General features: G+C 33.2%; 3 protein-coding genes across 6 annotated transcripts; all 3 read left to right on the top strand.

Moving 5' to 3' along the window:
* Nucleotides 1–2,107: 2,107 nt before the first annotated feature.
* On the top strand, nt 2,108–2,734 carry LOC120280924 (nudix hydrolase 1). The gene is made up of 2 exons (XM_039287895.1): nt 2,108–2,279; nt 2,409–2,734. The coding sequence occupies exons 1-2, from the start codon at nt 2,135–2,137 to the stop codon at nt 2,711–2,713; spliced, it is 450 nt and encodes a 149-aa protein (XP_039143829.1). The 5' UTR covers nt 2,108–2,134; the 3' UTR covers nt 2,714–2,734.
* A 1,175-nt stretch (nt 2,735–3,909) lies between these two features.
* LOC120280372 (zinc finger CCHC domain-containing protein 8-like) lies at nt 3,910–9,939 on the top strand. Of its 4 annotated transcripts, none has more exons than XM_039287195.1 (9): nt 3,910–4,102; nt 5,014–5,454; nt 5,814–5,895; nt 6,069–6,144; nt 6,347–6,430; nt 7,486–7,619; nt 8,513–8,759; nt 9,129–9,192; nt 9,273–9,939. In XM_039287195.1, the coding sequence occupies exons 2-9, from the start codon at nt 5,076–5,078 to the stop codon at nt 9,908–9,910; spliced, it is 1,704 nt and encodes a 567-aa protein (XP_039143129.1). In that variant the 5' UTR covers nt 3,910–4,102; nt 5,014–5,075; the 3' UTR covers nt 9,911–9,939. The 4 variants fall into 4 exon arrangements, with proteins under 4 accessions (XP_039143129.1, XP_039143130.1, XP_039143128.1 ...); XM_039287196.1 differs by having other exon boundaries at nt 3,910–4,091; nt 5,019–5,454; XM_039287194.1 differs by having other exon boundaries at nt 3,911–4,091.
* A 547-nt stretch (nt 9,940–10,486) lies between these two features.
* LOC120280373 (protein MIZU-KUSSEI 1-like) lies at nt 10,487–11,332 on the top strand. Its single transcript, XM_039287198.1, has one exon. It carries the CDS (start codon nt 10,524–10,526, stop codon nt 11,277–11,279), a length of 756 nt encoding a protein of 251 aa, XP_039143132.1. The 5' UTR covers nt 10,487–10,523; the 3' UTR covers nt 11,280–11,332.
* The last annotated feature ends 4,042 nt before the right edge of the window (nt 11,333–15,374 follow it).

A 15,374-nucleotide genomic window follows, 5' to 3' on the forward strand; every position in this document is an offset into this window, starting at 1 on the left:
AAAAAATATTTTTATTAAGAAATATATATATATATATATTTTAAAAAAAAGACAACAAGCGCCTAATCAAAAGACGGGCATGTGGGGGGAGTCACACTCTACGCCACAATGCCCTCACCTTACATTGGGTGAGGATCGAACTTGGAGAGCTATACTCTACCCAAAACGAAAGCCCTACATAAAAGACTCAGTGCCAATTGACCCAAGGGCTGTTCGCACTAAGAAATATTTGCGTTTCATTTTATATTTAATTATTATATTCGGATTTTGTTTAAATATTACAGCTGTAATTAAAGTTTTAAAAATTTTACAAAAATTTATAATAAGATATTTTTATTTTTATTAAAATTATTTACTCTTATTAATGTGCCTATCTTGACAATTAATATGAAATGAAAGAGAAAAATTAATGTTAGGGTATTAATGGTTACAAAAAAATTTGATGAGGGTATTAAAAGCACTTTGACTTTTCCAAAACGTGTATCTATGCAACATTCCAAGTGATTTATTAGTCATTCCCTGTTAAAAATTTTAAAAGAAAAATTATGCTGAAAATAGGAGTTTGATTTTTTTTTTTTTAAAAAATTTTTCACAAATTTTTCAGATTAATTTAAAGCTAATAATTATTAAAAAAAAAATTATCATGTTTGGATTAGTGTCAGTTATAATATGGATGATAATATGTGATTACTAATATTAGAATATCACCAAGAAACTTGATAATTTCATAATCACAAAATAGTTGGGTATATTAGATTATCAACAAGATAATTTGAATTTTTTTCATAATAAATATGTTATTTATTAAAAAAATAATTTTAAAATACTGCACACGCTTTACACATAGGATAAAACAAATTAATTTTATTTTCGGAATATCTTTAATTTTGAAAATTTTAATTTTTTGTATTATAATTAATTTTTATCATAAAAAAAATATTTTATCTTAATTTTTAAGTTACTCAAAATTTTAGGTATAAAAGTATTTTGGAAAAAATTATGTGCATAAATTAATTTTTGATATTATGATCTAATTATTTTGATCCCAAAATTTATTTGACTTTAAATTTAAATTTGCTCAAAATTATACATATAAGTGTATTTTGGGAAATTTGAAACATTACTAATGTAATATGAGTTTTCAACCAAACATTATTATCATAAATTACCACAACATTCTTGAGCATATAGTATTGCTAATCTCATTACCAAGGTACGTGATAATATATCATTACAAAGGAACTAAACGGCCCCTAAGATTAAGGAAAGAGATCTGGTTGTTATTTTCATTTACTTCATGATTTATATTTAATTATTTGATTTCACAAGCACCTAGATTTCAAATATAAGGAAGTTGTTTTCAACCGTTGGATGAAAATCCAATGGTCTTTATCGAGTTTTGAATTTCTGTCACTATGTTTATAAATAATAGCACAATGAAGTCTGGTTGGTTGTACAATAATTTTTGATACTGTTCATCTAGTTGCTCTCTTATATTGCTTTTCCCTCTCATCTTTTTTTAAACTCTGGAGATGTTCTGTGTCCCAAAGGATGTTTTGTACTAATAAATAGTTTTTGAGTTCTTGTAAAAAAAAAATTTAATAATTACTTGTTGTACAATATTTTTTGATACTGTTCATCTAGTTGCTCTCTCACATTGCTTCTCTCTCATCTTTTTTAAATTCTGGAGACGTTCATATTTGGCAATAAAATTAACGAAAACCTTTTTATTTTTTATTTGATTTAGAATTTGAAATTCTAAGTATTTATTATTGACGAGCCATAGTAATTGCACCTATTAAAGAAATTAAAAGAATTATCGAAATAAGTTCAAATGGAAGATAAAAATTTGTTGATAAACGAAGGATGTTTTCTATTAAAAAAAAAAGTTTTTGAGGTCTTGTAAAAAAAAATTTAAAAAACTATTTTATTTATTTATTGATGTGAAAATTCGAGTCATGCTAACATAGCCATTAATATATTAAATATAAATGATAACTTTTCTTGGTCAACAAGTAAAGTCAGGTCCTTTTTGTTCACAGTTACCAAATAATTTATAAAATAAAAAATAAAAAAAAACTTTTAATCTATAAAAGGGAGAAATGTGAGCATCTCAATCACAAAGTCACCGGAGATGAACGGAGGAGGAGCAGTTGAAAGATCGCCGACGGTGGCAGTGGCCGTGTTTATACTAAAAGGCTCCGCTGTCTTGCTCGGCCGCCGCCTCTCCCCCATCGGAAAAGACACTTTTGCCCTCCCCGGCGGTCGCCTTGAATTCGGTCCGTTATTATTTATTTATTTATTTTTATAATTCATTGATGCATCAATAAATAGGGAGTAAATTAAAAATAATTCAAATTTTATTTATTTATTTTTTTTAAAATTTAAATAATTTTATTGGATGACAGGGGAGAGTTTGGAGGAGTGTGCTAAAAGGGAAGTGAAGGAGGAGACAGGGTTGGAAGTGAAGAACATTGAGGTGGTGAAGGTGGTCAATGATGTGGTCCGAGATGGTCCGAACCCGAGTCACTTTGTGACCATTTTGGTGCGTGCTGAGCTGGTTGAGTCAGATCAAGTTCCGGCTACCCTTGAACCTGATAAGTGTGAAGGTTGGGATTGGTTCCCATGGGATCAACTCCCCCAACCACTCTTTAGGCCACTTGAGTCCCTTGTTCACTCTGGTTTCTCTCCATTCTCATCACCTTCTTTGTAGGTTGTTATGATTTATTAATTGTTTTTTGAATTAGTTTCTGGATTTTCGTATTAAGTACTAAATTTTATTATATATATATATATATATAAGGAAATGGTAATCTAGATATATTCTAGATTACTGTTATTTAGAGATGCTTCTTGTACCACCGTTAGATGTTTATTTATATAAGCATTATATATTTTTTACTGTTTACGATTGCTGTAGGATACTATAAAATACGTTTTGCACCGTGTATGATGATGATAGCCGTTGAATGATAATCTGATGGTTACTGTGGATATTTTTAGATTTAAAATCTAGGGGCGTTCTTAGAATACCGGCTTTTTTTATATAAATATATATATATTACATTGGCCATATTTATATGAGATTGTTTATTAAAAAAATTGGATGAAAAATGCTCCATCAATAATAATAATACTACAATAACAGCAAATACAATGGCAAATAAATTTGATTTGATTGCACGGAAGATGGATAAGTTATTCTAAGTGGATAGTTCCATGAAAAAAATAATAGATGTAAGAAAAAAAAATTTTAGCTAACAAAATATCCATGATTTCATGTATAAAAATTCTCTTCATTTTTGTATTAGTAGTTTAGCGGAGAAATTGCTTTTCTTTATAAATGTCAGTATTATTTATAAATATTAATTAAATTTATATAATTTTTTGTATATGCCAATATAACAAAGTCAATTTTTTTTTAAAAAAAATTTACATTGTCATCCTTCCATTTTTTTAAAAATAAATTAATTTTCAAATTTAAAATTTTTGCCTTTTATTTTATGAGTTCAACAAGAAATAGATTTTCACGGCCTGTCCCCACTATAAATTAAAATATTTACTATGCTCATAAGTTTATATTGTATACAAAATTATTATTATTTTTTACTATTTATTCTCACTAAAATTTAAAAATAAAAAAAATATATATGGTAAATTTTCCCCACATTATATAAAAATTCAGTTTTAGCTAGTTTTGGGTGGATAAACTTGCTCCAGTGAGAGGGAAAACTTACCATCTTATTATATATATATATATATATGAAAAAAATAATTAAATCTGTTTAATTTTTTTATAAAAAAATTATATAAAAATCATCAAATTCAAATTCGGGTCCCCAAAAATTGAGTCTGAAGGTCCAACCAGAAATAACCATTTAATTCGAATGAGATTTGGTTTTTTTCTAGGTATAAAAAACATAGTTTCGATTTCCCATAAATTTTTTCAGGTACTCATAAAAGTTCTAATCGAACCTCGTCTTCTCCAACCACGACTACCTTCGCCTTTCAAAGCTTGGCTTTCCATCGCCTCGTCGTCGTCGTCGTCGTCTCCGTTCGTCTTCCGCTCACGGGCTTCTTCTCTCTTTGGGGTAATGCTCTGGTCTCTCTCTCTCTCTCTCCCTATCATCTCTTGAACCCTAATTTCTTTGTTTGGGTCATGGTAATTGCGCTGATTTCCTTCGTTTTCAAGCATTGCATCACTTAGATCTCAATTTTCATTTTGCTCTCTTTTTCGTCTTAGAATCCCTTTTGTAGAGGGTTTGCCCTAAATTCTTTGGCTTTGTTATGGTTTGAGCCTTTTATTTGTGTTTGCATGCTGTGTTGATGGATTGTATGGTGTTTTCTGAAGATTTTAGTGGGATTTTTGTTCGCTGGAGCTTGTAAAGCTTTGAATTTGACTGGGAACTATCATATTGCTGGTTTTGAGTTGTTTGGCAGCTTAGGGTTTTGAGGGAGTTGAAAAGTTGGGGTTCTGCGTTTACAATTGAGTTTTCGCTTAATTGTTGTACATCTCCCAGAGTTTTTAAGAAAGGAAATGCATTTACAATTGGGTTTTCTCTTGTTTTGTTGTTAATTGAGGAGTTTTTCGGTGGCTTGGCCTTCATGCTGATTATAAATTTGAGGTTTGGTGTTTGTGAGACCTCAATAATTAATGTGTTGTAGAGAACAATTGTGTTGCTTGCATTAAACACAGCACAGCATGAGAGCAGTTTAAGGCCAGTGATTTTCTGAGCACTCACAAAACAACTCTTTGTCTTACTTTTGTTCGGCGGATGTCTGTAAAATAACTTTGAATGCCGTCTGATATAAACTTATTTTTATATTTGTTTGGCAGTTTATGTTATGCAATATCTTTTCTTATGCGGCCTTCCTATACCATTTGGTTTTTTAATTTGAAGTTTTGTATTCTTGTATGCATTAAAATTGTTAATTGTTTTTTATTGCTATATTTTCTCTTGACTGATTTTTCTGTGTCATTAACCAATAACTTGTTTATTTAATCCTTTCCAGCACAGTATCTGCACTTAATTGGCGGTTAAACTTAGAGACTATAGGCATCTGCTTTCCAGCTGATGATGGATTCAAATAATTTTACTGATCCTGATACCTCTGGCACTTCTAATGGTAGAGGTGAAGAAAATGTCCCAGAGTTGCTGAACACTGTTCCGGATGAAAATAACTTGACAGAGAGTACATCTCAAACAACTATTCCCATTGGGGATAGTATTGAGGAAGTTGACATGGATATTGAGGAGGAGGAAGGCCAATATTCACCAATAGTGAATGTTGAGGTTGAAGCACAGCAAAAGGATTCTGCTTTATCACAAAGTTCAGAGCTTACTACATCTGTGACAATGTTGGAGAAGGAAGATCCTCAACAGGACCAGGAGAATGGCCATGCAATTATCCAAAATGGTAAATCCAGGGACAACTTTTTGGTTGATGAACGCGGTATCCTTTTCCCTTGATTTTTTACTTTGATTTTACCTTCATGTTAGTTGGATATGAACAGCTGGCATTACTCTTTCCTTGTTACTCTTTTATTGTTAAATTGTTAGACACAGTTGTTGATATAAATCTTGATGTATATATGGTTATAACGGATATTTAAGTTTCCATTGGTGTGTATCTAGAACAAGGCTTGTGCTTGCTCTACTAACTTAAATGGCATCATTGCATTTGGGTGTCAACTAATAACTTTGATATTGGTACTAATTGATTTATGTTTAGGCTGATGTTAGTCTTTCTTGATTTGCTTGTCCTGTTTTCTCATATGTCCTAAGTTTTTTTTCTGTAATTTTGATTGCCAGTTATAACAGGAGCTAAGCGAGCTAGAATTACATATGATGATCAGCAACCATCTGTACATGTAGTTTATAAATCCTTGACAAGGTTGGCTTGGAGTTATCATTTCTTTTCTTTGAAAATATTTTCTCTGTTCCTTCAGTAACATATCTCATTTTTTTCATCAACTTCTGCATGACTTACTTTTGACAATCATCATTATTTCTTAAGTTGTCGCCTTATTTTGGTCTTCTGATATTTGCTTCTTTTTTTTTTCCCAGAGAAAGCAAGAAAAAGCTCATGCAGCTTATGCAGCATTGGTCTGAGTGGGAGGCTCAGCGTCAATCTTCTTCTGATGTAATTTTCTTATCCCAGAAAATAAAGATTAGGTGGCAGTTTTGTAACTTCTAGTTTCAGGGGAAAAAACTCATACAAGATTTTATTATATATATATATATATATATAAATGTATATATATTTTATCTTAGTTTACCAACTATTTACGCTGTAACTTCGGCAGCTCCTGATTCTATCTTTTATATTCTCCCATGGACATCAGGTGTCTTCAGAGGAGGCTTTTGAGTCTGGCGAAGAGACATACTTTCCAGCACTTAGCTTAAGATCAGGGAGGTCATCTACTGTGGTATGTGATTTGCTGTTTGTGTTGTTATAAATACCTTTCTGTCGTTAAATGACGTTTGCTTGCTTGCTTATCTGTGTTGCATAAGTTCATGGTAATTAGCAACCACTTGGTGGGAAACCTAGATCATTTTGGCATTTTTCACCCAATATTGAGTGTGTTCTGTCCATGAATTTTCACCCAATATTGAATGAGGTGCCAAAAAAAAAAAAAGTGACCTGCATGTGCTTTATTTAGTGAGTTATCTGATACTCAAGGCCAAATGAAATATAACAGTTCAGTTTATTTGCTGTTTCTCCAATGTGGATATTCAAATCAATCTTATTAAACTCAATCATTTTGCTTAAAACAGCAATGGCCAAAGTTTGCCTTCTAAAACCAGCCTGAAAATTTTGGGAATTGATATGGTTATTTAAAGTTTAAATTATTCGGTGATCAAGTCCAAGTAGGTTAGCTTATGCTAGACGTTTTCTGTCATTTTACTATCATTTTACTAACACATGCCAATGGAGGCCTGTATTGAAAATGAGTGCTGATAGCTGCTAGTCTAGAAGAAAATACATGTTTATCCTATCAGATATCATGACATGGCAAGAATGTGGATGGCCCAATCTGAATTTATTTTAGCGTTGATGACTTTATGCAGAGTGCTTGGTGGACCTGTTTAACATTATTAAGGAAACTGTGTTGAGTGTGAGGATAAGGTGTTTCGGCTGGCCTGGTTTTAACTTTTTTCTGTGATCTGTGATGGCCAGTATTGCAAATAATTTTTTCATTGTTATAATAACAGAATTTAGTATATCCTTTTATTTAAATAGAAACTTTAAGTTATTTTATTTTATGTTTTTTGAGTGGTGTTCAAGTTATGCTTTCTCTATCTTGAGTTTGGTGTGTTGATTGAATGTTTTATGTTTAACTCTGTGTTTATGTTACAATGACCTTCTACTTTGCACCTCTGATGGAGATGGTACTAAAGCAAGATTTTCGTCTTCAGTATTGTTGTTTGACTTTCAATAATTTGTGGATCTCTCTCCTTTTTTTTTTTCCTCCTCATGTAGTCATTCTGGTTGGACAACATGAAAAGAAAAGAAGAAATCAATGACATCCAATTAGAAAATGAGTCAGTTCCTCTTTATGACCGGGGATATACGTTGGGTTCAACTTCACTTGATGGTTCAACAAATTCCAACTGGTGTGTTTCATTTGTTTTAATAATTATGAAATCCTTTTGTTCTACATATAATTTGTTTTGAAATATATGCATTAGTTATTTCCTTTATGATCTCTATAGTAATTTTTTGAGCAATGAAGTTGCTCAGGTTATTTAGTCAGGAGGGATGTAGTATTCAGCTGCATTTGTTGCCATTGATTGGTCCAGTTGTATACTTTGTGTAGAAATGTGTATTTTAGGTTTTGGATCTAGCATTGACTGATTAGTGCTTGTGAAAAACTCTGCTTTATATGATTTGGCAAATTATGCTGGTTGCCCTAATTTATGTGGCTTTCATACTTATCTTGATTTTCATTGTCATCTTCTTATAGTTTCACAGCTGGTCACATGCTCATTTGTTTAGTACTTCGTACCTATCTCCTACATCACCTTAGATCTCATTAAGTGCTTTGAGACTCCTTCCCTGTACTTCTTCAGGGTTGGAGCCCTTTTCTACAAGATATCAGGGCAAAACATTTCACAGGAATTTCTAGAAAATTATTCTTAGTTACTGACCAAATTTATCCAACATCTCCATGTTTTCTCTCTGTCTTCAATATTCATCTATGTCTTCTTTGGAAGAGCAACCAATCTATGATACTGCACAATAATTGGGACCTGTCTGTGTTACATTCAATCCGTTAAATGCTTGGTTTGACTAAATTACATGAGGGATGCCAAATTTCTAATGACTGCTATATATTGCTTTTTTCTGTTCTCTCCCTCTTCTTTCTATTGTGGACATTGTTCCAGATCTGCATCTTCTGCAGGAACATGCTTGTTTCTTTTGACATCTCATAATCTATTTTCAATTCAATTTGTCTACCAATTGTTCAAATACGTGGTAATGTGCATGTGATTCTTCTCAATGGCAGGATCGAGACACCAGATACTTCGCGATGTTTTAACTGTGGTTCATACAGTCATATGCTGAGGGAATGCCCAAGACCTCGCAACCGATATGCAATCAGTAATGCTCGCAGACTACATGGCTCAAAACGTAATCAGCCTTCTGGTCCTCGTGTCCAAATTAGGTATTACCAGAAATCTTCTGGGAAGATTGATGATGATATCAAACCTGGAGTTCTTGGAACTGAAGCAAAAGAATCCTTGGGTATTAGGGTAACCAATTTCTTTTCTCATTCTTAGTAGAAGTGTTCACTAGCCTTAAATTAGTTAGCAAACCTCATGCTAAGTAGGATTGAAATTGCTCTTGTAGCTATATCCTCTTTTATTTGTTGGCAGCTATAACTATCTACCTTACGTTTGGGAGCTATATTTATGAACAGTTCCAGATATCCTGAAACTTATTTAAAACAAACAGTTTCTATATTGACAATATGATTTATAATTGAAAGCACCATAAATTCGTTTTATGATGTAAAATGATTTACTGAAAAACTATATCGACTTGCTTACTGTGATTGATAGATTTATTTATAATCTTTATCGTAATGAATTGTGAAGCATCAAGTTTTCTTTCTGATACAGGAATCCGATCCACTTCCTTGGCTACACCGAACTCAAGAGCCGGGACATCCACCAGGATATCTAGGTGACGATTCAAAACTGAATTTTGCTTTGAAAATTTAGTTATTATGAATATACCTTCCAACTATTGCCTAATTGTGCCAGAGGGAGCTGAAGATGAAGATCAGCCTTCAGGAATCACAATATTTTCTGAAGAGGAGGAGATAAAAGAAGAGTATGAAGAAGGGGAGCTCCCTGAAAAGGCTGAACCTGAAACACCGTTGAGAAAGATGGCAGCAGAATTCTCAGGGATCAATGCTCCTAGCCCTGCAAATGCAAACCAGAGGCTTTGGGCAGTTCACTCTGGTGGATTTCCAGGATCCTACCCTTCCAAGCACCACAGGTTCTCTAGATCAAGTCATTCATCAGAATCCCATGGAGGGCGCAGCCATGAGAGGTGGTCGGAAGACCATCGAGACAACAGATTACCATCTTCCGATACGGGTGGATACTACTCACCGAGGTACAGCCCTTATGGTCAACATCCAGCACTAAATAGATCATTGTCTGATAGAGAACGTGGGACTCCTCTGCCTGACAAGAACTCAGCCAATCCATTTACTTACCCACCACCACCGCCACCACCAGGCACCACTCGGCACTCATCCTATCACAGCCCGACAACCAGTGGCGAGCATTGGAAAAACTATAGCTCATATAACGGCATCACCAGCCCGAGTGTTTCATCACAACAGGCAAGAGACAGGCATGATCATCATTTTCGGAACCATAGCCGAAGGTAGATATCACTGTACCATTAATGCTATCTCTGTCGGCGCATTGCATAACAACCTCAGGTTTGTATGTTCTCCTCTGTACACTGATCAATGGATTAAAGCAAAGCAAAACTAGCTAATATAATTAAACGCTCAGTTGCTGTATATTTTCTAGTAAATCTTCTAGATCCATGTCTTGTTGTTGCCCATTTGAACTGTGATTGCTCAAAGTTTATTTTTTTGGGTCAAACTGTCATCTGTATCTAGTGTCCTGCCATCACATCCTGATTTCACAGTGATGATGACCTTTGCTGATGTTTGTCTCAAATGGATTAGACTTGATATGCTCTTTTGTTGGTTCAGTCAAATTGACCACCCTTTTCATCTCTTATGAATTTGAGTCATTCCCCTACACCTCTCTCTTTCATGTGTCTTGCTATGTCTCCTGTGTCTTTCCTATGCTTTTCTCTGCATTGATTTTCCCCAACCCCACTGGTAGTTGGATCTGGTCTTTGTCAGGATTCAATTGAGTAGCAGACCATCAGAGAATAAATATGCATGCTTATTGTCTCTTCCCCAGAACATACATCCTCTGCGTTTGAGTGAGTGAATCAATATACATTTCATTCCATCTTAGAGCATGAGCACCATCATGGCCAGAAGTCCTCTTGAGTCCTCTTCATCCAGGAGAAACTTCCAGTGGATTTCAAGAGGAAGTGTTAAAGAGTCTGAGAAGAAGTATGGTGAAGAAGAATTTACATTCTTCACAGATGAAGAAGCCCCTACGGCGACTGCCATGGCTTCTCCGGCTGCCACGAAGAAGAAAACTTTATCATCTGCTTCAGTTGCTGTTATGAGATTGCGGTCGGTTATCGCTGCTGTTATCGCCGGAAGAGATAGGTTGGCTGGGCTCGGTCCTCGGGTCACCGGGACTATATTTGGCCGTCGGAGAGGACATGTCAAGTTGGCCTTTCAGGCTGATCAGAGATCTTCTCCTGCCATTCTTGTTGAGCTTGCAAAGCCAACAAGTGCTCTTGTGAGAGAGATGGCCTCAGGGATGGTGAGGATTGCTCTCGAGGCCGAGAAGGCCGTGGCTTCGACCGGGAGGCTGTTAGATCAACCATTGTGGCAGGCTTACTGCAACGGGAGGAAATGCGGCTACGCCGTGCGGCGAGAATGCGGTGCCAGTGATTGGAAGGTATTGAAGGCTATCGAACCGGTGACGATGGGGGCCGGTGTGTTACCGGCCGAAGGCGATGAGCCGGAGGGGGAAATGATGTTCATGAGAGCGAGGTTTGAGAGAGTGGTTGGTTCCAGGGACTCTGAAGCATTCTACATGATGAATCCTGATGGAAATTCTGGAGCTGAACTTAGTGTGTACTTGCTTAGAGTTTGAATGCTACAATTACTGTTGATATTAATGAATTACGTAATTTACGTTCCTAGTTTTGAATGCCTTTTTTATTGATGAAATTAACGTATTAAGTTTTCATTAATGGTACTAAACCAAGGACCAGTGCAGGAAAGTCTTGGATTTGATGAATGAAAAAGGAAGTACTAATAAATATATATATATACATACATATCATTAAATTACAAGCCTGTAACTGAGATTTTTTCAAAGTACTTTGATAGTTCTGGTAGAACTTGAAACCAAAACCAGGACCGTTTCATATATATATATATATATATATAATAAAAGTACACCACTATTGGAACAGTGTTTTGGAGTTGGTATATGCATTGTGACTCATGACTATTCCCAACAATCATCATTGGAAGAAGATGAATAGAAATGAAAACCTCTCATCATATTATTGTTACAGAGAAGAAATACAAGAAACAAATATATAAACAAAAAACTCTAATGAAGCATGGTAAAACAAGTTGATATATATTAATTAAGATGATATCAGAACCAGCACAATATATATAGTATCATGGAGAAGCCATATCCTTGCCAGAAATAGAGTCAAGCATAGAGTTATGCCTGTTAGAAGGTGCAGAAGGTGGAACCCTGAACCTGCCTCTTGGGAAGAAGCTGAACATCCGGCCACCGGTGAAGTGCTCCCGGTGAGGTCCTAACCGGCGATGTCCTCCATGATCATGAGCTCCACCACATCCATGACAAGCTCCATGAAACAAAACAAGAGTGAAGATGAACACCATGAAGAACAAGCTACACAATGAAACATGAAAAGATGAAACAGTAGTGGAGGCCATTACAAACTAAAGGCCTATTGACTAACTCAAGTGATGAAGAAGAAGGAATGGATCAGACTTATAAAAGAGAGAGAGCATGCATTGTGTGCATGGACATTGGAAGATGTCAAAAGGAATAAAGGCTAAGAGAGGGTGGGTGTGAGCTACATCACTTGGAATGTACATTAGGTACTGTTTATTCTCTTTAAGGCTGTTTATAGGGTGGCAAGTAGTACATGTATATGTATATATACATACAAATTGTGTGGGTGGTGGTGGTGGTAGTGGTGGTGGTAATTAAGTGTAGTTTGAGTGAGTAGAAAAATGTGTTTATGCTTCTCTCTTTTCAATTTTCAGAATGATTAAGTACTTGTTATTTAATTTGTTAAATGAAAGTGATAAGGTCTGACAGAGAGATTCTATATATATATATATATATATATTGGCCTGTGCTTGCATTTGCATTGCAATGCATGCATGCAACCGCACGCGTTTAATTTTCAGTGACCAGCTGGCTTGACCGTATGGACATTATAGTTCTGGTCTCAATATTATTTACTTTTATTCCAAGAATTCTAGCAATTTTTTTTTTTTTGGTATTTCATATTTCTCTCCATGTATATAATAATAATATATTATGGAAAATTTATTTCTTTAAATCAAATGCTGTGAAAGAAATTAACCTCCAACATGGTATTTCAATGTTGTAATTGAATTATACCTTTATATGGTTTTGTTTTTATATGGTTATTTGCATTAAGTACTATTTTTTTATGATGAAATATAGACAAGTCATGTGTCACGTGCATATATATGTAGGTACTACATCTGTACATCTATACTTTCACTCTGTGTGAGCTTAGATTTAAACATGTCTCTTCAACGGAACATAAATTTTTTGTGCAGAGATCTCTATGGTAATAGGCCAAGAGGTCATTGATACATTGATTACCGTTTTGATTAGGTATAGGAAAATTTTGTTCAATTTTCATAGATTTTTTATATTTATTTTTTTATTAAATTATATATGAGTCCAGCAAATTGGTATTAAATTTATAATGATTTTACCATTATATATAACATCCATGTGGATAGTTTCATTAAATTTGAAACTATATGTGTCAATTAACAAGCAAAATTAGACTTCTTTTAGATAGTGAAGAATTGAGAGAAAACTACATCATTTAAAAGAGAATTTTTATTTTTTATTTAATGCATATTATTATAGAAAAGTAATGTACTTATAAAAATAATCTTAATAGAAATTTCAAAATATAGCTAACTATGTTACTATATATATTTAACCAATATTACTATTAAGTCAAAACAAATTGTTTAGTTTTAAGTAAGCATTCTAATTAATAAGCGTATTTTCACAAACACCAATTTTTTCCCCCAAATACAATTTGCATTATTTTTAGTTTTTATAATATCAAATTTTCATATGAGATTAATCATTAGTCTATTATATTTCTTTACAACATTGATAAATTGTTTCATAACATATGTATATATATATATAATTTATTTCCTCCAAAAACAATCAAACCCTCAATCGGTCATATGAGAGTTAATTATATTATCACTTGTTCTTCGCAGCGATGGTCTAATAATATGTATATATATCTATAAGCTTTCCAAATATATATATATATATATATATTTATATCTATTTATTTGTGAGGCACTCCAAAAGTATTTATGATGGTATGTAGTACTAGTGTGTGGATCTCCAGAATTGGATTCTCATGGAGATTGACATCTTTGCCAAAGTCTGGGGACTCTGGTCATTTCACAGAGAATTATACACACAATCTTAGTGTACTACTACTTTGTAAATGTCCCATGATTTTATTTTATTTTTTCTGAAAATTATATTTTACATTCCAATAAATTTTAAAAATTTTCTTAGTTTAGTAAGTTCCTACTGCCCTCAAAATTTATTATTCTATAAAATTATTTGAATTTATTTATTTATATCATAGTGTCAGAAAAGTGTCAAAAATTAATGAAATTAACTCACAAATACGTAACAAATATACTAAGAAAAACCCCAGTTATATATATAGATATATATATATATATATATAAGGATGCATCCTCTGTCAACGTTCACAGATACGTAATCTGTGAACGTTGATATGGGCCGTTGGATTTCAATCCAACGGTTGCACACTGTTCTGTGAACAGTAACACTGCACACTATTTATAAGCACAGTAAAAAGTGGGATGCACAGTATTTTGATCTGAATCATCCAATCAATCTCAGTACAGTAACTGAATCAATCACAGTCATCCAACCCTATAAAAAAGTACTGTACATCATCTGCGGACGACTCTACGAACATCCGCAGATGATGTTTAGCATGTATATATATTTATGTAGTTCCAGCTTTTTATATATATATATATATATTGAAAATTGTGGGCAAATCATAAATAGAATTAAATCTTTATGAATAGGGAAAGAGTTTACTTCAAGGTTTGTCACAATTTTAATTGAGATTATCACTACTACTGCATAATGAATTATTCAGAATTAGATTTTGCTATCTGGTTTTTACATTTTTGAGAAAATGAAGATAAAATTTAGTTCTTATTGTTGTGTTTATCTTGGAAACTTGAGATAAACCCTTGTATCTTTAATTAATTTTATTTTAATTTTCTCTCAAGATTGATATAAATCTTAGTTTTTGTTATCATTGACTTGATTTTTCGTAGACCTTGAATATCAGATTAATTTATTATTAATATTTTTTAATAAAATATAGACAAACCACTTGCTAGGAGTGTGCACATGCTTGCAATTAATATTTCAGACACCAGTGTCCTCACTTTAAATGTATTAAGATTGAATAATTTTTTTTAGGGCACAAATATCCTACAGTGGCACTGGATAAATTTGTTTCATAATGTAAATCCAATAATTTGCTAATGTTTTGTTTAAACTGCGAATTTGTGAAAATCACTTTATTTTGATTGAGTAAAAAACAAAAAAATTTCATTTGCTTATTGATTTGTGTCTATCATTTTGGATCTCTGCTTTTCATGCCATTTGATTTGCTTCATGAAATCTTAATTTTTTGAAAGAATTTTACTCTTGCTCATACTCATAAGAAAAATTTTACTGATTTGTTTTTTTTTTAAATAAACACATGCATTAAAACCAAACGAGTTATTGCAATAAATTTTGCCATACAAAATAGTTCTTGCACAATGCTTATAATTAGACTACAAGATAGTGTTGGCAAGTTCCAATTTAATTGTTTTAAAAGTACATGTTCATGTT

The sequence above is a fragment of the Dioscorea cayenensis genome, chromosome 17, assembly GCF_009730915.1.
Source record: "Dioscorea cayenensis subsp. rotundata cultivar TDr96_F1 chromosome 17, TDr96_F1_v2_PseudoChromosome.rev07_lg8_w22 25.fasta, whole genome shotgun sequence".
Taxonomy (NCBI): domain Eukaryota; kingdom Viridiplantae; phylum Streptophyta; class Magnoliopsida; order Dioscoreales; family Dioscoreaceae; genus Dioscorea; species Dioscorea cayenensis.